The 21,908-nt window shown below is 38.2% G+C and overlaps 1 protein-coding gene across 11 annotated transcripts in view; it reads left to right on the forward strand.

Moving 5' to 3' along the window:
• Positions 1-21,908, forward strand: part of LOC106085709 (amyloid-beta-like protein) — a 484,321-nt gene that overhangs the window by 458,847 nt on the left and 3,566 nt on the right. For 3 of the 11 annotated variants that reach the window (XM_059366964.1, XM_059366965.1, XM_059366966.1), the window contains exons 5-9: positions 260-756; positions 819-971; positions 10,501-10,650; positions 10,740-11,570; positions 11,631-11,819. In XM_059366964.1, coding sequence (XP_059222947.1) covers positions 260-756; positions 819-971; positions 10,501-10,650; positions 10,740-11,570; positions 11,631-11,819 — 1,820 coding nt within the window. The remainder of the gene's footprint in view (positions 1-259; positions 757-818; positions 972-10,500; positions 10,651-10,739; positions 11,571-11,630; positions 11,820-21,908) is intronic. The other 8 variants (XM_059366968.1, XM_013250076.2, XM_059366970.1 and 5 more) reach the window with 6 other exon arrangements.

The raw sequence follows: 21,908 nt of genomic DNA on the forward strand, positions 1-21,908 counted from the left end.
GATTAACAAAATCAGTGTTACCTGTTTTTACGCATTGCAAAGTATGGGGCTCCCAAACACTTCAAACACTCCAAGATCGTAGTATTCATTAAAGAAAAATACTTTCAAAGATCTTTCAGAAAAATAAGAAAACTCCTAAACATCCCAGGAAATGATAAAAAATTTCCCCCTATCCCTTTTTTTCTTCAGACGTTATTATAACTCATTGATTAAAATTTCTTCCTTTGCTTCTCTTTTTTTTCCCTCCGATTTTTTTTAGCCGATGAAATCCGTGTCAAGAAAACCGATTTGCCTGTTATGCCACCCGTCGAAATGGCCAATCCCATCAGTGATGATTTAGATGACATCAGCAGCGATGACAATGATTCCAACTACTCCAAGGATACCGCCGACGATGTTGAAGATGAAGATGATGAGGATGATTTGTTGGCTGATGATGAGGAGGATGAAATGGCTGCCGACGAGGCTACCGCCACGGGTGATGATGTAAATGCTGAATATGATTCTGGGGAGGATAATTATGAGGAGGATGCTGTTGATTCATATGATCAACAAGGTAGCTCTAGTGGTGCCAAACCATCGAATAAGCCCAATGCGAAGGATGAAAAGTCAGGTGGATCGTTGGATGGCGCAGCAGGCAAGAGCAACAATGGCGATTTGCCAATGCCACCCACCACTGGTCAGCCCACACCCGATCCCTACTTTACACATTTCGATCCACACTATGAACACCAGAGCTACAAAGTAAGTCAAAAAGTAAGTGTTATCATATGCTTAGGCATCTTATTTATCAAAAATCAAATAAATTCTAAAAAAAGGAAGCCCAACAGCGCCTCGAGGAATCGCACCGTGAAAAGGTGACACGTGTCATGAAGGACTGGTCCGATTTGGAAGAGAAATATCAGGATATGCGTTTGGCCGATCCCAAGGCAGCACAGAGTTTCAAACAAAGAATGACAGCACGTTTCCAAGTAAGTGCAAGGAAGAGGCACTAAATTTCCATTTTTGTTTATTAACTTGCTAAAGCTTTAAAGGTTTCCTACTTTCATCTCATCATTTTTCTCTCTAAGTTTGCTTGCTATTGTTTCTCATTAGTTTCAGTTTCAGTTTCCTTTTCCCCCCTGTGTTTTTCATTTTGGCAATCATGTTATCATTTCTTTGCTATATCATTCGATTTCAGTTACTATCTGCTTAGTTTGTCTGTTTTTAGAGGTTCATTTCATTAACCTTTCACTTGGATTAAATCCCTGATTAGTATTCTCGGCTCGTTTATTATACTTGCTTTTGATTTGGAAGACAAGCCAAAGCCCTGGTGCGCTGTTATTAACTCATGCCATTATTATTATCATCATCATCATCATCATCATCACTGTCATTATTATCATCCTAATTCTTATCCTAACTCATTATCATTAGTATCATTATTCTTATTATTGTTGTTGCCAATATACTTCTACTACTTCTACTACTACTTCTTCTATATTAGCGCTATCGCTATCGTTGTCATTGTTATTATTGTTGTTGTTGTTGTATTGTACGTTCGTTATATGTTTTAGTTGTAGTTGTGCATAATAATGGGAGCGAAAGAATCATCAGATATGACGCTTTTTGTTTGTAGTATGGTGATATACAAATACACAAAAGACCCATCCACTACTGAGACATGCATACATACATGCCCATACATTACATTACAGTTACCGTACACAACTTCCAACTTCACATTCAGACTTTCAAAGTAAATATAAGCAAACATAAAACATAATTTATACCCATATTGATATTGATAATGATATTGAACAGTTGCAATAAGCTCCATAAATTGGCTAGTAATCAGATTATTAACAACAAAAATTACTACCAAAGCTTTGACGCTTTTCTATAAGTAAAAGGATAATCATTTCTTTATACCTACCTACATACATACATACATATATCTCAACTACTAACTATTACAATAATTAAATTATATAACAAATACTTAGATAAATACTTACATGTGTGTGTGCAAGTTAGTTGGCCTCAGCTTAAAACCGAATGATGTAGTGAAGGGAAAATGCTTTGGATGCTACTGCTGCAGAGAATACAGAATATAAAGCTTACAATGTTAATCAAAAACAAAGAAGAATAGCATAATGCTTAGTTGGTATACCTACCAGCATCACCAGGATCATGGTGAACCTTATACTGAAGCTAAATTAAGTGGTAGGTTTATAAGAATGCGGCTTGACCTATGTGAACAGTATTGAAAATCGAATAAATAAGAACTTTTGCTATCTCAAGAAGAAACAGTAAGGAAAGGCAAGAGTCGGACGGTGCCGACTGTATAATACCCTACCCCCAGCCTATAGGTACAAAGTGAGAGCTGTTCCTAATACTGAACCAATTTTGATGGACCTTGTCGGATGTTTTCATATGGGTTATTAAACAATCCGTATCAAATTTCGAGCAAGTATGTTCAAACTGTAATAACTACAAATGACAACATTATCGCAAAATTACCCAAAATATGGCGAACATATATTGGGTTGCCCAAAAAGTAATTGCGGATTTTTCATATAGTCGTCGTTGACAAATTTTTTCACAGCTTCTGTAATTGCATTCTTTCTTCTGTCAGTTATCAGCTGTTACTTTTAGCTTGCTTTAGAAAAAAAGTGTAAAAAAAAGTATATTTGATTAAAGTTCATTCTAAGTTTTATTAAAAATGCATTTATATTCTTTTAAAAAAATCCGCAATTACTTTTTGGGCAACCCAATATATCGGAGCTATATCCTAACCTGAACAGACTTCGACCAAACTTCTTAGATATTGTGATAGTCGTCGAGGAAAGTATTGTGCAAAACTTTTTCTTAATAAATGTTCTTACAGCGGCTTTAGAAATAAATATCAAGCGATATACATATATGGCAGCTATATCTAAATCTGACCGGATTTCTATGAAATTCATCAGTAATATTAAGACCCATATGAAAATCCTTCCTGCCAACTTTCGAGAGAATCGGTTTACAAATAAGAATTTTATTGCAATATTTCTCAAAATCGGACGAACATATATATTGGGTTGCCCAAAAATTAATTGCGGATTTTTTAAAAGAAAGTAAATGCATTTTTAATAAAACTTAGAATGAACTTTAATCAAACATACTTTTTTTACACTTTTTTTCTAAAGCAAGCTAAAAGTAACAGCTGATAACTGACAGAAGAAAGAATGCAATTACAGAGTCAAAAGCTGTGAAAAAAATTTGTCAACGCCGATTATATGAAAAATCCGCAATTACTTTTTGGGCAACCCAATATATGGGAGTTATATATAAATTTGAACCGATTTCTTCGCATTTCAATACGCTTCGTCTCTTGGCCAAAATAGGTGCCAGTACCAATATGAAAGACGATGGGGCGAAAATTGCGATCTGTACTTTGTACACAACTAAACCTGGACAGACAGACAGACATAGTTAGATCGAATCAGAAAGTGATTCTGAATCTATGCGTATACTTATTAATGGATCCATCTCTCTTCATTCTGGGTGTTACAAACAAATGCACTAAGTTATAATACCCTGTAAATGTAGACTTTCCGAAGCGGAAGAGTACTAAAACAAGTATTTGCCTTTCACAAGGGAAAATTACTTAAGCTTCCCTTTCCCAAGAGAAAAATTATTCAATCTACCCTTTCCCAGGTAAAGAGTACTGAAACTACCATTTCCCAAGAGAAAAAGTACTTAAACTACTATTTCCCAAGGAAAAGAGTGCTAAAACCACTCTTTACCAGAAGAAAGAGTATCAAAACCATCCTTTTCCACAGAAAGAGCACAAAGACCACCCTATCCCAAGGAAAAGACTGACAAAACTACCCTTTCCCAAGGGAAAGATTAACAAAACTACCCCTTTTCCATAGGAAAGAGTACCAAAACTTTTATTTCCCAAGGGAAGGAGTACTAAAACCACCCTTTCTCAAGGAAGAAGTACTAAAATCAAGGGTAAAAGTACATACCACCCTTTCACAAGGGCAAGAGTACTAAACCACCCTTTCCTGAGGGAAAGAGTACTAAAACCACCCTTTCTCAAGGGAAGGAGTACTAAAACCACCCTTTCTCAAGGAAGAAGTACTAAAATCAAGGGTAAAAGTACTAACACCACCCTTTCACAAGGGAAAGAGTACAAAAACCACCCTTTCCCAAGGGATATTTCCCAAGGGAAAGGCTAACAAAACTACCCTTTACCTTTCCCAAGGGAAAGACTAATAAAACTACCCTTTCCCATTGGAAAGAGTACCAAAACTTTTATTTACCAAGGGAAAGAATACTAACACCACCCTTTCACAAGGGAAATGGTACTAAACCACCCTTTCCTGAGAGAAAGAGTACAAAAACCACCCTTCTTCATGGGAAAGAGTACCAAAACCACCCTTTCTCAAAGGAAAGACTGCTAAAACCACCCTTTCTCAAGGGAAAGAGTACAAAAACCATAATTTTCCAAGGGTAAAACCACTGAAACCACCCCTTTCTAAAACAGTGCATACTAAAACCACACTTTTCCAGGGCAAAGAATACTAAAACCATTCTTTCTAAAGTGCTAAAACCATCCTTTCCGAGGATATGGAGTACTTAAACCACTATTTCCGAGGGGATAAAGTACTTAAACCACCATTTTCCAAGATAAAAACTACTAAAACATACCTTTCGAAACAGTACTATATTTAGCCTTTCCTTTCCAAAGCAAAAGAGTACTAAAACTAGCCTTTCCTTAGGGAAGGAGTACCAAAACTACCATTTCCCGAGGGAAGGAGTAACAAAACTACTATTTTCCAAGGAAAGGACTACTAAAACTAAAAGGGAAAGGGTACTAAAACTACCCTTTCACAAAGGAAAGTGTACTAAAATTACTCTTTTCCAAGGGAAAGTGTACTATAACTTGCCTTTCCCAAGGGAAAGAGTCCTTAAACTTTTCATAAGGAAAGAATACTAAGACTATCCTTTTCCAAGAGAAAGAGTACTAAAACTACACTTTCGCAAGGGAAAGAGTACTTACACTACCCTTTTCCTAGGGAATGGGTACCAAACCTTCCCTTTCCCAAAGGAAAGAGTACCAAAAATATCCTTTTCCAAGGGAAACACTACTAAATCTAACGTTTCTTTAACTACTTTTTTCAAGAGAAAGAGGAATAAATCCTACTACCAAAAATACCCCTTTTCAAGGAAAAGAGTACACATTCTCAAGGGAAAAGGTACTAAAACTAGCCTTTCCTAGTGTAAGAGATCTAAAACTGTCCTCTCCCAAGTAAAAGACAACTTAAACTACCCTTTTAGAAGGGAAAATCTACTAAAACTACCCATTCAGAAAGCAAACACTACTAAAACTACACTTTTCCAAGGATAATGGTACTAAAACTGCACTTACCCATGGAAAAGAGTATCAAAACCACCCTTCCTCAGGGTAAGACCAAAAATATCCCTTCCCAAGGGAAATAGTACCAAAAATACACTTTTCCATGGGAAAGACTACTAAACAAATTTTTTCGAAGAAAAAAGTACTAAAACTAAACTTCCCCAAGAGAAAGAGTACTAGGGCGACCCTTTCTCAAGGGAAGAAGTACCTTTCTCAGACTTATGTTTTTGAATACACAGATTCCGTAAGCCATCACTCGATCTCGTTTCCTAACATCCCCTGACGACCCAAGACCAAAAAAAGCCTGTCAGACTACCTCACGGTCTGTAGCTTACACCCTTGCTTTTTTTCGGCCGTTAGCAGTCTCCAACGTTATTTCCGCTGGAACAGTGCTGTTGCTATAACATCTCATTAACCTGAAGAAAGTATATTCTGCTCCTCGAAAAGCTCTACTTACTGTGTACTGTGGCATTGCCCGTCCTGAAATCCTTACAAATGTAAACAGTATTAGTTTGGGGATAAACATCACTGTGTAACTTCCAACAGCATCTTCATTCCACCGTGCCACATTCGCATTTCTCGGCCATGTCCTTAATTCGCATACCGTACCATACCATACCATACAATTCAGACATCTACTTGATTCCAGAGAATGATGAGAAGATGAAGTGCAAATTGCAAATTTTTGCAAATTTTGCCCATGAACATTCCACTAAGGAACAAGGGCAAACTTCTCACATATCAATGAGTGCAGTCCGATTCAAGTTTAAGCTCAATGATAAGGGGCCTCCTTTTTATAGCCGAGTCCGAACGGCGTGCCGCAGTGCGACACCTCTTTCCAGAGAAGTTTTATATGGCATAGTACCTTACAAATGTTGCCAGCATTAGAATGGGAAAAACACCGTTGAAAATTTTTTCTGATGGTCTCGCCAGGATTCGAAACCAGGCGTTCAGCGTCATAGGCGGACATGCTAATCTCTGCGCTACGGTGGCCTCTGTACGCATTCCGACGAAGTGAATGAAGGAATTCAGGCACGGAAAGAAGAGTTCATTGAAAAAAAAAATCTGAGTATTTTCTCCTAGCTATTGCAGAAAAGGTGTTTGACCGCGTCATCAAATAAATACCCAGCAGAAGTTTGCCTCTCCCTAGATCCAGCGCAACTTCAATGATCAGCGCGACTTCAACACCAGTCAGGGCTCCTATCAGCAGTCCAAAGTCATGCTTTCTCAGGATAAGCGACTTCCTGTTCCGCGAAATATTTGTCACAGGGCTACCACAACCCTGCAATCACACACAATTCGCGCGTTCACAGAAGATGGCAACCCTGCCAAGAAGCTTGTACAGGGGAGGAGTCACGTTCAAGCAAGCTCCGTGGCACGATCAAGGCCAATCAGCACGATGTAGACCATTCCTGGCTAACTCGCCTTCCGGCTCTTTCCCGGTCACCCCTTGCTGGGCCGGGAACCAGCAGGGCCTGATAGCCTTTCCCATGATTCGAGTAAGCCCTTTGCGTTTCTTATTGGTCTTGATTTCGCATGGCCCGATGCCAGTGCATCAACGCTCGCCCGACTGCCCACCTAAAAATCTCTAGAACATTCCCGAGGCCAGTATAATTCCCTCAGGAATTGAACGAAGGTTCCTTCCCCGGTACCCCAATCTAATTTTAAAGCATCCCTGTACGCAGAAGCCACTCGGAAGAGCAGGTTATCCACGGCAAATTAAGGTCAAACTTGACAACAAGGAATGATTCCCCTGGTATATAGGCAGTTGTGTCGAGTATAACATGATGCTAACATGCTTTTCCACCGCTATCCTCCCCTTTCCTCCCCCAGAACAGAAGAATGTCCAACGTTTAGGGAGCGGCAGTTACCCTTGCTTTTAGGGCTATCTTCGTTGCCTTATGCACAACATGCAGTTGCTAAGGCCTAAGATGGGGAATGGTATTCAGTGCCCATAGTGGGTCACTATTCACTGATCCAGAGATCAGCACCGCAGCAATACCCTGTACCTTCTCGATTATCTGGCGGAGACCTATTCCTCACAGCTGGGAATGGGCCAGATAGCCGCTGTACACATGAACTCCCCAACCTAAACCCTGCTCGCCTTTCTATCCAGTTGCGGCTCAGTAGAGTGCATTCAGCACACTTTTAACCCATTTCTAGACTTCCTTTTACAACTTAATTGCAAATTTGCTCACTAACACTCCAAGAGCTAATGCAAACTTCTCACATATCGCATGAGTGATGTACGATCAGTGTTCCTGTTGAGCGACTAAAGTCGCTCACCCACCTTTTATAGTCAAATAACTTTTGGTGCAACCTTTTGAAATTTCTACTTTTCTGCGAATTTTTGCCGAAATGTGTAACATTTTTTGCAAAAGCTGGACTTTTTTATAGATTGAAGAAAATTATTTTTCAGTCTTGTGGGTTGTTCTTGAGTTTCATCTCGATTTTCGAGATATCTGTCTGCTCTTTTGTTTTCCAGGTGTTAATTCACATGAGGTTTCTTGTTGAAGCCACTTTTTCAATTTTTGAGTCTACTAGTTTTTGACAAAAGGACTGTTTTTATTATATTTTTAAGAAAAATTTACTTTTTGTGCGACCTTTTCAAAATTCTCAACGGTAACCCGCTGAACGATCCAAGTTTAAGCGAAAACTCTTTTGGGGAAAAATCTAAACATGGTAGATTCCCTTACAAATATCGCCAGCATTTGGATGGGTTAACCACCTCCGAAGACTTTTCTAATGTTCTTGGCAGGATTCAAACCCAAGCGTTCAGCGTCATAAGCGAATATGCTAAACTGACCACCACTGTGGCCTCCTACCTAGTTTCTGCTCAAAAATCACCCCCAATTATTTGACCTCCGGAAAGAGTGGCAGCTAGGGTAGAACCCATACAGAACAGGTCACCTGAGAACCCCTAACTTTCTCCTCCTGTAAGATTTCCTTTTACGGGAATTCATGCCAGGCTTTAGTAATGGAATCACACTGCCTTATTTTTTTCTCATCACGCACAATGAGAGCGTTCAAAGATAAACTGAGCCCCTGGTAGGAAACTTTGAGAGATTTTTGTTAGGTTTTCCAAGTTGAGTTTTTTTAGGCTGTCAGTCAGCCTACAAACTTCATAAATTTGTGGACTAATATCGTTTTGATTTCGTTTCTTAATCACTGCGCTGCAGGATAGCCATTTCAGAAAGTATGCGAAAGGCATGCTGACAAAGTCCTCAATTTCTAAAAAAAAGTTCAAAATTTTTGAAAAAAAATCCTAAAGGAAAAAAAGAATTAAAAGACCATTTTCTTAGCTTCACATCACCTAATTTTTATTCCCACCACCGAAGGATGGGGGTATATTCATTTTTATACCCACCACCGAAGGATGGGGGTATATTCATTTTGTCATTCCGTTTGCAACACATCGAAATATCCATTTCCGACCCTATAAAGTATATATAGTCTTGATCATCGTAAAAATCTAAGACGATCTAGCCATGTCCGTCCGTCTGTCCGTCTGTCTGTTGAAATCACGCTACAGTCTTCAAAAATAGAGATATTGAGCTGAAATTTTGCACAGATTCTTTTTTTTTTTTTTGTCCATAAGCAGGTTGAGTTCGAAGATAGGCTATATCGGACTATATCTTGATATAGCCCCCATATAGACCGATCCGCCGATTTAGGGTCTTAGGCCCATAAAAGCCACATTTATTATCCGATTTTGTTGAAATTTGGGACAGTGAGTTGTGTTAGGCCCTTCGACATCCTGTGTCAATTTGGCTCAGATCGGTTCAGATTTGGATATAGCTGCCATATAGATCGATCCTCTGATTTATGGTGTAAGGCCCATAATAGCCACATTCATTATCCGATTTTGCTGAAATTTAGGACAGTGAGATGTGTTAGGCCCTTTGATATATTTCTTCAATTTGGTCCAGATCGGTTCAAATTTGGATATAGCTGCCATATAGACCGATATCTAGGTTTTAGGTTTTGGGGCCATAAAAGACGCATTTATTGTCCGAAGTCGCTGAAATTTGAGACAGTGAGTTTGGTTAGGCTCTTCGACGTCCTTCTTCAATTTTGCCTAGATCATTCCAGATTTGAATATAGCTGCCATATAGACCGATCTCTGGATTTAAGGTTTAGGGCCCATAAAAGAGGCATTTATTGTCCGATTTCGCCGAAATTTGGGACAGTGCTTAGTGTTAGGCTCTTCGACATGTTTATGCAACTTGGCCCAAATCGGTCCAGATTTGGATATAGCTGCCATGTAGACCGATATCTCGATTTAAAGTCTTGGCTCCATAAAAGGCGCATTTATAATCCGATTTCACTGAAATTTGACACAGTGACTTATGTTTGGCTTTTCGACATCCGTGTCGTATATAGTTCAGATCGGTATGAGGTATATGAGTATTAGGTATGAAATTTTCACCGAATTTTGATGAAAGGTGGTTTACATATATACCCGAGGTGGTGGGTATCCAAAGTTCGGCCCGGCCGAACTTAACGCCTTTTTACTTGTTGTAAATATTTTCAAATATTCTGCTGATGATGATTTAAGCTACCATAGCCATAGCAAATGTTCACCAACTTCACAGAAACATTCCTCTCACCAACACCTTTGGCAAATCGATTTCACTTTCGCAAAACTTCACCACGACCTCCAACTCCAATTCACAACCACTGTATTCCACCCAAAAAGAGACCATTTAACCACAGCCTCAACCACAGCCATAATCATAGCCAACTCCAATCACTTTAAAAGATATGCATGCCAAAGGCAAAACATCCATACTGACCGTACTGAGGCTTTTGCTAGCTTGCGCGCTCACTGTAGATAAAAACATAAAATCTAGAACTAGAAGCTTTGGATTTGCTTAAAGTATTTCAAAATATCATTTACTAACCGGTATATCAAAGCGTAACAACAAAACAACATCAAACTCCTACAAAAATCCAAGACCACAAACATATCACTCACTCACTTACTCACCACCAAGTCATCAATCCAATCAGAAATCAAATGAAACCACCAAAAGAGAATGTCAACTTGTTTCTGATAGTCTTTCTCTCTTAAATGTGCAATACATCTTTATATGGGAATGTAATTTTAGACTTCTGTTCAGGCACTCGAAGAAGAAGGCAATGCAGAGAAGCATCAATTGGCTGCCATGCATCAGCAACGTGTTCTGGCCCACATTAATCAGCGCAAACGCGAGGCAATGACCTGCTACACTCAGGCCTTGACTGAGCAACCACCAAACGTAAGTAGCAGTGCCAAAACAAATAAAAAAAAAAAAAGAAATCAAAGTAAATCCCTGAATTGGGACCATCCTCCAACCTCATCTTCCAGGCTCACCATGTTGAAAAATGCCTGCAGAAACTTTTGCGTGCCCTACACAAGGATCGTGCCCATGCCTTGGCCCACTACCGTCACCTGTTGAACTCGGGCGGAGCTGGTGGTTTGGAGGCCGCCGCCTCTGAAAGACCCCGCACCTTGGAACGCTTGATTGACATTGATCGCGCTGTCAACCAATCGATGACCATGCTTAAACGTTACCCCGAACTCTCCAACAAGATCTCTCAGCTGATGAACGATTACATTTTGGCCTTGCGCAGCAAAGATGACATTCCCGGCTCCTCTTTGGGCATGAGCGAGGAGGCTGAAGCAGCCATTTTGGACAAATATCGCATTGAAATTGAACGCAAGGTGGCCGAAAAGGAACGTTTGCGCCTGGCCGAGAAACAACGCAAGGAACAAAGAGCTGCCGAACGTGAGAAATTGCGTGAGGAGAAATTGAGATTGGAAGCCAAGAAGGTGGACGATATGGTCAAGGCCGAGCAGGACTCTCAGGCATTCACCAGCGAAGAGTCCAAGACCAGCAAAGACGAATCCATGGTAGATCCCACAAAGATGGCTCACAGTGATAAGGATTCAGCTGCCGAGGAGTATGTGGAAGCCACTCTCAGGTATGAGCCCTCCATCCTTCATAGTTTAAAACCCTTTTCCCATTTTCCCCCTTTTTTCTTGTTTTTTAGCACCAAAACCCAAACCATCCTACCCACCGTGGATGATGAGGCCGTTCAACGTGCTGTTGAAGATGTTGCCGCCGCCGTTGCCCATCAGGAAGCTGAACCTGCCGTCCAGCATTTCATGTCACACGATTTGGGTCATCGCGAATCGGTATTTCGTGTGCGCACCCTGTACCCCTACTTACCTAAAATCTATCCTTTTTCTTTACAGAGCTTCTCTCTGCGCAGAGAATTCTCTCATTCATCATCTGCGCATGCGAATAAAGAGGGTCGCAATGTCTATTTCACATTGTCCTTTGCTGGCATTGCTCTTATGGCTGCCATCTTTGTGGGCATTGCTGTTGCCAAATGGAGAACAGCACGCTCGCCACATGCGCAAGGTTTTATTGAAGTTGATCAGGTGAGTTAAGTCGTTGTATTATAAGCCAAAAACTTACAGAAAGGGTTGTATAAAGATTTATTATCGATGGAATGGTCTAGAGGGCTCTTTGGCATCTGGCAACCTCTGGAGAGTTGCCAGATTACTGAGGACTCACATATTCTTCTTGTAAAAATGTGCATGAGGTTCTGCTTCACCCAGGGGATAGGGCCTAGTGAGCTTCTCATTTTTACTTCAGATTGGTACTCTTCTCCCAAATACCTTGCATATGAGTCCAATATTATGCCGAATGGTCTATATCCCCAATTTAGGGATTTTTTGGGGGGGCCCTGACACTTGGCCTCTAATTTTAATATCAAATTCGTACCCTACTCTTAAATACCTTTCGTTTAAGTCCCATATTATGCCGATTGGTTTACATGCCCGTTTGAGTAGGGCGTTCCCCCAAGTGCTTAAATTCAAATTCAAATATCTGTTTTATATTGTTGGGTTAAGTTCGAAGATGAGCTATATCGGACTATAGATCGATACGCCGATTAAGGGTCTTAAGCCAATAAAAACCACATTTATTATCCGATTTTGCTAAAATTTGGTACTGTGAGTTGTCAACATCCTCGACATCCTTCTTTAATTTGGCCCTGATCGGATCAGATTTGCATATAGCTGCCATATAGACCGATCCTCCGATTTAGTGTCTTAGGCCCATAAAAGCCACATTCATTATCCGATTTGGCTGAAATTTGGGACAGTGAGTTGTGTTAGGCCCTTTGATATCTTTCTTTAATTTGGCCCTGATCGGGTCAGATTTGCATATAGCTGCCATATAGACCGATCCCTCGATTTAAGGTTTTGGGCCCATAAAAGGCGCATTTATTATCCGATTTTGCTGAAATTTGAGACCGTGAGTTGTGTTAGGCCCTTTGACATCTTTCTTTAATTTGGTCCTGATCGGGTCAGATTTGCATATAGCTGCAATATAGACCGATCCTCCGATTTAGGATCTTAGGCTCTTAGAAGCCACATTTATTATCCGATTTTGCTGAAATTTGGGACAGTGAAGTGTGTAAGGCCCTTCGACATCCTTCATCAATTTGGCTCAGATCGGTCTAGATTTGGATATAGCTGCCATATAGACCGATCCTCCAATTTAGGGTCTTAGGCCCATAAGAGCCACATTTATTATCCGATTTTGCTGAAATTTGGGACAGTGAGTTATCTTAGGCCCTTTGACATCTTTCTTTAATTTGGCCCTGAACGGATCAGATTTGCATATAGCTGCCATATAGACCGATCCTCCGATTTAGGGTCTTAGGCCCTTAGAAACCACATTGATTATCCGATTTTGCTGAAATTTGGGACAGTGAGCTGTATGAGGCCCTTCGACATTCTTCGTCAATTTGGCTCAGATCGGTTCAGATTTGGATATAGCTGCCATATAGACCGATCCTCCGATTTAGGGTCTTAGGCCCATAAAAGCCGCATTTATTATCCGATTTTTCTGAAATTTGGGACAGTGAGTTGTCTTAGGCCCTTTGACATATTTTTTTTTAATTTGGCCCTAATCGGATCAGATTAGCATATAGCTGCCATATAGACCAATCATCGATTTCAAGTTTTGGGCCCATAAAAGGCGCATTTATTGTCCGATGTCACTGAAATTGGGGACAGTGAGTTATATTAAGCTACTCGAGATCTTTCTGCAATATGGCACAGATCGGTCCAGATTTGGATATAGCTGTCATATAGACCGATATCACGATTTAAAGTCTTGGCCCCATAAAAGGCGTATGTATAATCCGATTTCACTGAAACTTGACACAGTGACTTACGTTAGGCTTTTCGACATCCATGTTGTATATGGTTCAGATCGGTTTATTTTTAGATTTAGCTACTAAAAAGACCAATTTTTTGTTATATACAATTGAATAATGACTTGTACTTATTAGTATTTGGTCCAAATCGTATTATTTTTCGATATAACTGCTATGAGACATAAGGTATGCAATTTTCACCGGATTTTGATGAAAGGTGCTTTACATATATAGCCGAGGTGGTGGGAATCCAAAGTTCGGCCCGGCCAAACTTAACGTTAAATATGTGAACCTATGCGCATGGTAAGGTAGCAATCTATACTTGGCTGCCAGCATTTTCTGGCCAAACATCGAGCGTGACCAGAGGAACTCCGCAAGGATGGTTTTTTCCCCTTTTGTATGCCTTCTGATTACCAAAGGGATTCTGTAATTCTTTAAAAAGGAGAGGTCATCGTCATCATTGTACGTGGCCGTTTTCTCTCTCTATCACAGACACCTAGTTCAGGGGCCATGATAAGGCGGTCCGGATAGGCAAAATCCAAAGGGCTGTGCATAAACGGTCAAAAATAATTTAGAGAAAAGGGTCAACAAGTAAACGCGTGCTGAGTTCGGTCGGGCCGAGTCTTATATACCCTCCACCATGGATCGCATTTATCAAGTTGGAATGGAAAAAGATTTGGTTTTTGCGATGTTTTTCATAGAAAACTTTACATTATTGCTTCATAAAGCACCACTACGGAAAGAGATTTTTCTCACGAATCCAACGGTGTGTGAAGTTTGCAAAACTAAGGAAGTTACAGCAAATGCAAACTCATGTTGTTTTTTTTTAATTTTTGGATATCAATTATTCCATTTTGAAGCAATACTCAAAAATTTTCAAAGAAATAGAAAAGAATATAACCTTATCCAGCTACATTATGAAAAAGGATTTTCCTCAAGAATCCAACTGTGTCCTCAGCATCTTGAAATTCGAAAAACTAAGGATGTTACAGCAATTTCAAACTCAACTCGATTTTCTTACCATTTTTCTAATGTTAATTATGCGATTTTGAGCTTGTTTTTTGAAGAAAAAACCTAGGAGTTGCACTAATCCGATTTTTTTGCAATAATCTACAATACTGTATACTCAACTCGAAAAATTTTTTCGCATCAAAAATTGAAAAATTTCATAAGGGGTTAGCCTTTGCTAAAAAAATGCAAAAAAATAAAATGTGAAATTTTACTTAGTTCTGTTTATTGTACGAATCGATTTCGAATTTCGAACTGCGGAATGTTGGAAAATGATCGAAATTCGAAAAATGAAGGAGTTACACCGTTTTTGACCGTGAAAACGACCTTGAATTTTTACGCCAAAAAAGATTTGGTTTTTGCGATGTTTTTCATAGAAAACTTTACACTATTCCTTCATCCAGCACCACTACGGAAAGAGATTTTCCCCACAAATCCAACGGTGTCTGAAAAATTGTAAAGTTTGCAAAACTAAGGAAGTTACAGCAATTGCAAACTCACGTTGTTTTTTTGAATTTTTTGGATATTAATTATGCGATTTTGAAGCAATACTCTAAAGTTTTCAAGGAAATAGGAAAGAGTATTGCTTCGTCCAGCACCATTACAGAAAGGGATTTTCCTGACGAATCCGACGGTGTCCTCAGAATTTTGAAATTCGCGAAACTAAGGATGTTACAGCAATTTCAAACTCACCTCGATTTTTTTTACCATTTTTCCAATATTAAATACGCGATTTTGAGCTTGTTTTTTTGAAGAAAAAACATAGGAGTTGCACTAATCCGATTTTTTTGCAATAATCTACAATACTGTATACTCAACTCGAAAAATTTTTTCGCATCAAAAATTGAAAAATTTCATAAGGGGTTAGCCTTTGCTAAAAAAATGCAAAAAAATAAAATGTGAAATTTTACTTAGTTCTGTTTATTGTACGAATCGATTTCGAATTTCGAACTGCGGAATGCTGGAAAATGATCGAAATTCGAAAAATGAAGGAGTTACACCATTTTGGACCGTGAAAACGACCTTGAATTTTTACGCCAAAAAAGATTTGGTTTTTGCGATGTTTTTCATAGAAAACTTTACACTATTCCTTCGTCCAGCACCACTACGGAAAGAGATTTTCCCCACGAATCCAACGGTGTCTGAAAAATTGTGAAGTTTGCAAAACTAAGGAAGTTACAGCGATTGCAAACTCAAGTTGGTTTTTTTGAATTTTTTGGATATTAATTATGCGATTTTGAAGCAATACTCTAAAGTTTTCAAGGAAATAGGAATGAGTATTGCTTCGTCCAGCAGCATGATGGAAAGGGCTTTTCTTGACGAATCCGACGGTGTCCTCAGAATTTTGAAATTCGCAAAACTAAGGATGTTACAGCAATTTCAAACTCATCTCGATTTTTTTTACCATTTTTCGAATATTAATTACGCGATTTTGAGCTTGTTTTTTGAAGAAAAAACATAGGAGTTGCACTAATCCGATTTTTTTGCAATAATCTTCAATACTGTATACTCAACTCGAAAAATTTTTTCGCATCAAAAATTGAAAATTTTCATAAGGGGTTAGCCTTTGCTAAAAAAATGCAAAAAAAATAAAATGTGAAATTTTACGTAATTTTGTTTATTGTTCGAATCGTTTTCGAATTTCGAACTGCGGAATGCTGGAAAATGATCGAAATTCGAAAAAATGAAGGAGTTACAGCGTTATTGACCTTGAAAACGACTTTAATTTTTTTTGCCAAAAAAGATTTGGTTTTTGCAATGTTTTTCATAGAAAACTTTACACTATTGATTTACTTAGCACTAATATGGAAAGAGATTTTCCTCACGAATCCAACGGTGTGTGAAAAGTTGTAAAGTTTGCAAAACTAAGGAAGTTGCAGCAATTGCAATCTGACGTTGGTTTTTTTTGAATTTTTTGGGTATTAATTTTGCGAGTTTTGAAGAAATACTTTAAAGTTTTCAAGGAAATAGGAAAGAGTATTGCTTCGTCCAGCAGCATGATGGAAAGTGCTTCTCTTGACGAATCCAACGGTGTCCTCAATTTTGAAATTCGCAAAACTAACGATGTTACAGCAATTTCAAACTCACCTCGATTTTTTTACCATTTTTCGAATATTAAATGAAAATTTTCATAAGGGAAGACCAATGCACAAATTAAGACGATAAGTGCCATGAGGACTGTAGAAGAATTCTCATGGAAGAGTAATTTTTTTGAGTAAAAACTACAGGCTTCACCAGTAGCCCAGGAAGAACTGAGTGACTGACACTAGGATTGCCCGACCGTCTCTCACTTCTTCTCATCTCGCTGGTATTCGAACGCAGTTGTTCAGCGTTAAGGCAAACCTCTGCGCTACGGTGGCCTTCTGAGTCCATAGCGACTTGATAAGCTATATGTTAATGAACGGGTGTATAAATTTTGGGTCCCATGACTTAAGGATAAGAGATAAAGTACCATAGGGCACACTACAGGCGGACATTTTGTCGTCACTTCAATGGGTGACCGGCATAAATAACCTACTACTGATCCCAACCGAAGAGAAAAAGAACTGAAGACGATGTGATAATATATCTTAGTGTTAGGGGTACGATTCAGCTATGCTGGATTATTGAAATGGTCTTGAAGATGGCATATGACTGGGCTAGATCTAGGGATCTGAATATTAACTCAGAGAAGACTGAAAGATCCTTGTTTACAAGCAAGTACCCTTCACTTGAAAAAGGGTACAAAAACTACCCTTTCTCGTGAGAAAGTGTACAAAAACTACCCTTTCTCTTGAGAAAGGGTACTAAAACTACCCTTACCCTTGAGAAAAGGTACTAAAACTACCCATCCCCTTGGAAAAGGGTACTAAAACTACCATTTCTCTCAAGAGAGGGTACTAAAACTACCATTTATCTCAAGAGAGGGTACTAAAACTACCCTTACCCTTGAGAAAAGGTACTAAAACTACCCTTACTCTTGAGAAAATGTACTAAAACTACCCTTTCCCTTGAGAAACTGAAACTAGGGTAGTTTTAGTACCCTTTCTTGAGAGAAATGGTAGTTTTAGTACCCTTTCTCAAGGGAAAGGGTAGTTTTAGTACATTTTCTCAAGAGTAAGGGTAGTTTTAGTACCTTTTCTCAAGGGTAAGGGTAGTTTTAGTACCCTCTCTTGAGATAAATGGTAGTTTTAGTACCCTCTCTTGAGAGAAATGGTAGTTTTAGTACCCTTTTCCAAGGGGATGGGTAGTTTTAGTACCTTTTCTCAAGGGTAAGGGTAGTTTTAGTACCCTTTCTCAAGAGAAAGGGTAGTTTTTGTACACTTTCTCACGAGAAAGGGTAGTTTTTGTACCCTTTTTCAAGTGAAGGGTACTTGCTTGTAAACAAGGATCTTTCAGTCTTCTCTGAGTTAATATTCAGATCCCTAGATCTAGCCCAGTCATATGCCATCTTCAAGACCATTTCAATAATCCAGCATAGCTGAATCGTACCCCTAACACTAAGATATATTATCACATCGTCTTCAGTTCTTTTTCTCTTCGGTTGGGATCAGTAGTAGGTTATTTATGCCGGTCACCCATTGAAGTGACGACAAAATGTCCGCCTGTAGTGTGCCCTATGGTACTTTATCTCTTATCCTTAAGTCATGGGACCCAAAATTTATACACCCGTTCATTAACATATAGCTTATCAAGTCGCTATGGACTCAGAAGGCCACCGTAGCGCAGAGGTTTGCCTTAACGCTGAACAACTGCGTTCGAATACCAGCGAGATGAGAAGAAGTGAGAGACGGTCGGGCAATCCTAGTGTCAGTCACTCAGTTCTTCCTGGGCTACTGGTGAAGCCTGTAGTTTTTACTCAAAAAAATTACTCTTCCATGAGAATTCTTCTACAGTCCTCATGGCACTTATCGTCTTAATTTGTGCATTGGTCTTCCCTTATGAAAATTTTCATTTAATATTCGAAAAATGGTAAAAAAATCGAGGTGAGTTTGAAATTGCTGTAACATCGTTAGTTTTGCGAATTTCAAAATTGAGGACACCGTTGGATTCGTCAAGAGAAGCACTTTCCATCATGCTGCTGGACGAAGCAATACTCTTTCCTATTTCCTTGAAAACTTTAAAGTATTTCTTCAAAACTCGCAAAATTAATACCCAAAAAATTCAAAAAAACCAACGTCAGATTGCAATTGCTGCAACTTCCTTAGTTTTGCAAACTTTACAACTTTTCACACACCGTTGGATTCGTGAGGAAAATCTCTTTCCATATTAGTGCTAAGTAAATCAATAGTGTAAAGTTTTCTATGAAAAACATTGCAAAAACCAAATCTTTTTTGGCAAAAAAAATTAAAGTCGTTTTCAAGGTCAATAACGCTGTAACTCCTTCATTTTTTCGAATTTCGATCATTTTCCAGCATTCCGCAGTTCGAAATTCGAAAACGATTCGAACAATAAACAAAATTACGTAAAATTTCACATTTTATTTTTTTTGCATTTTTTTAGCAAAGGCTAACCCCTTATGAAAATTTTCAATTTTTGATGCGAAAAAATTTTTCGAGTTGAGTATACAGTATTGAAGATTATTGCAAAAAAATCGGATTAGTGCAACTCCTATGTTTTTTCTTCAAAAAACAAGCTCAAAATCGCGTAATTAATATTCGAAAAATGGTAAAAAAAATCGAGATGAGTTTGAAATTGCTGTAACATCCTTAGTTTTGCGAATTTCAAAATTCTGAGGACACCGTTGGATTCGTCAAGAAAAGCCCTTTCCATCATGCTGCTGGACGAAGCAATACTCATTCCTATTTCCTTGAAAACTTTAGAGTATTGCTTCAAAATCGCATAATTAATATCCAAAAAATTCAAAAAAAAACCAACGTCAGATTGCAATTGCTGCACCTTCCTTAGTTTTGCAAACTTTACAACTTTTCACACACCGTTGGATTCACGAGGAAAATCTCTTTCCATATTGGTGATAGGTAAAGCAATAGTGTAAAGTTTTCTATGAAAAACATTGCAAAAACCAAATCTTTTTTGGCGTAAAAATTCAAGGTCATTTCAAGGTCAAAAACGCTGTAACTCCTACATTTTTTCGAATTTCGATCATTTTCCAGCATTCCGCAGTTCGAAATTCGAAAACGATTCGTACAATAAACAAAATTACGTAAAATTTCACATTTTATTTTTTTTGCATTTTTTTTAGCAAAGGCTAACCCCTTATGAAATTTTTCAATTTTTGATGCGAAAAAATTTTTCGAGTTGAGTATACAGTATTGTAGATTATTGCAAAAAAATCGGATTAGTGCAACTCCTATGTTTTTTCTTCAAAAAAACAAGCTCAAAATCGCGTAATTAATATTCGAAAAATGGTAAAAAAAATCGAGATGAGTTTGAAATTGCTGTAACATCCTTAGTTTTGCGAATTTCAAAATTCTGAGGACACCGTTGGATTCGTCAAGAAAAGCCCTTTCCATCATGCTGCTGGACGAAGCAATACTCATTCCTATTTCCTTGAAAACTTTAGAGTATTGCTTCAAAATCGCATAATTAATATCCAAAAAATTCAAAAAAAACCAACTTGAGTTTGCAATTGCTGTAACTTCCTTAGTTTTGCAAACTTCACAATTTTTCAGACACCGTTGGATTCGTGGGGAAAATCTCTTTCCGTAGTGGTGCTGGACGAAGGAATAGTGTAAAGTTTTCTATGAAAAACATCGCAAAAACCAAATCTTTTTTGGCGTAAAAATTCAAGGTCGTTTTCACGGTCAAAAATGGTGTAACTCCTTCATTTTTCGAATTTCGATCATTTTCCAGCATTCCGCAGTTCGAAATTCGAAATCGATTCGTACAATAAACAGAACTAAGTAAAATTTCACATTTTATTTTTTTGCATTTTTTTAGCAAAGGCTAACCCCTTATGAAATTTTTCAATTTTTGATGCGAAAAAATTTTTCGAGTTGAGTATACAGTATTGTAGATTATTGCAAAAAAATCGGATTAGTGCAACTCCTATGTTTTTTCTTCAAAAAAACAAGCTCAAAATCGCGTATTTAATATTGGAAAAATGGTAAAAAAAAATCGAGGTGAGTTTGAAATTGCTGTAACATCCTTAGTTTCGCGAATTTCAAAATTCTGAGGACACCCTCGGATTCGTCAGGAAAATCCCTTTCTGTAATGGTGCTGGACGAAGCAATACTCTTTCCTATTTCCTTGAAAACTTTAGAGTATTGCTTCAAAATCGCATAATTAATATCCAAAAAATTCAAAAAAACCAATGTGAGTTTGCAATTGCTGTAACTTCCTAAGTTTTGCAAACCTCACAATTTTTCAGACACCGTTGGATTCGCGGGGAAAATCTCTTTCCGTAGTAGTGCTGGATGAAGGAATAGTGTAAAGTTTTCTATGAAAAACATCGCAAAAATCAAATCTATTTTAGCGTAAAAATTCAAGGTCATTTTTAAGGTCAATAACGCTGTAACTCCTTCATTTTTTCGAATTTCGATCATTTTCCAGCATTCCGCAGTTCGAAATTCGAAAACGATTCGTACAATAAACAAAATTACGTAAAATTTCACATTTTATTTTTTTTGCATTTTTTTAGCAAAGGCTAACCCCTTATGAAAATTTTCGATTTTTGGTGCGAAAAAATTTTTCGAGTTGAGTATAAAGTACTGAATATTATGGCAAAAAAATTGGTTTTGTGCAACTCCTAGGTTTTTCCTTCAAAAAACAAGCTCAAAATCGCGTAATTAATATTCGAAAAATGGTAAAAAAAATCGAGATGAGTTTGAAATTGCTGTAACATCCTTAGTTTTGCGAATTTCAAAATTCTGAGGACACCGTTGGATTCGTCAAGAAAAGCCCTTTCCATCATGCTGCTGGACGAAGCAATACTCATTCCTATTTCCTTGAAAACTTTAGAGTATTGCTTCAAAATCGCATAATTAATATCCAAAAAATTCAAAAAAAAACCAACGTCAGATTGCAATTGCTGCACCTTCCTTAGTTTTGCAAACTTTACAACTTTTCACACACCGTTGGATTCACGAGGAAAATCTCTTTCCATATTGGTGATAGGTAAAGCAATAGTGTAAAGTTTTCTATGAAAAACATTGCAAAAACCAAATCTTTTTTGGCGTAAAAATTCAAGGTCATTTCAAGGTCAAAAACGCTGTAACTCCTTCATTTTTTCGAATTTCGATCATTTTCCAGCATTCCGCAGTTCGAAATTCGAAAACGATTCGTACAATAAACAAAATTACGTAAAATTTCACATTTTATTTTTTTTGCATTTTTTTTAGCAAAGGCTAAC

This window comes from Stomoxys calcitrans, chromosome 4, assembly GCF_963082655.1.
Source record: "Stomoxys calcitrans chromosome 4, idStoCalc2.1, whole genome shotgun sequence".
In the NCBI taxonomy this organism is placed as follows: domain Eukaryota; kingdom Metazoa; phylum Arthropoda; class Insecta; order Diptera; family Muscidae; genus Stomoxys; species Stomoxys calcitrans.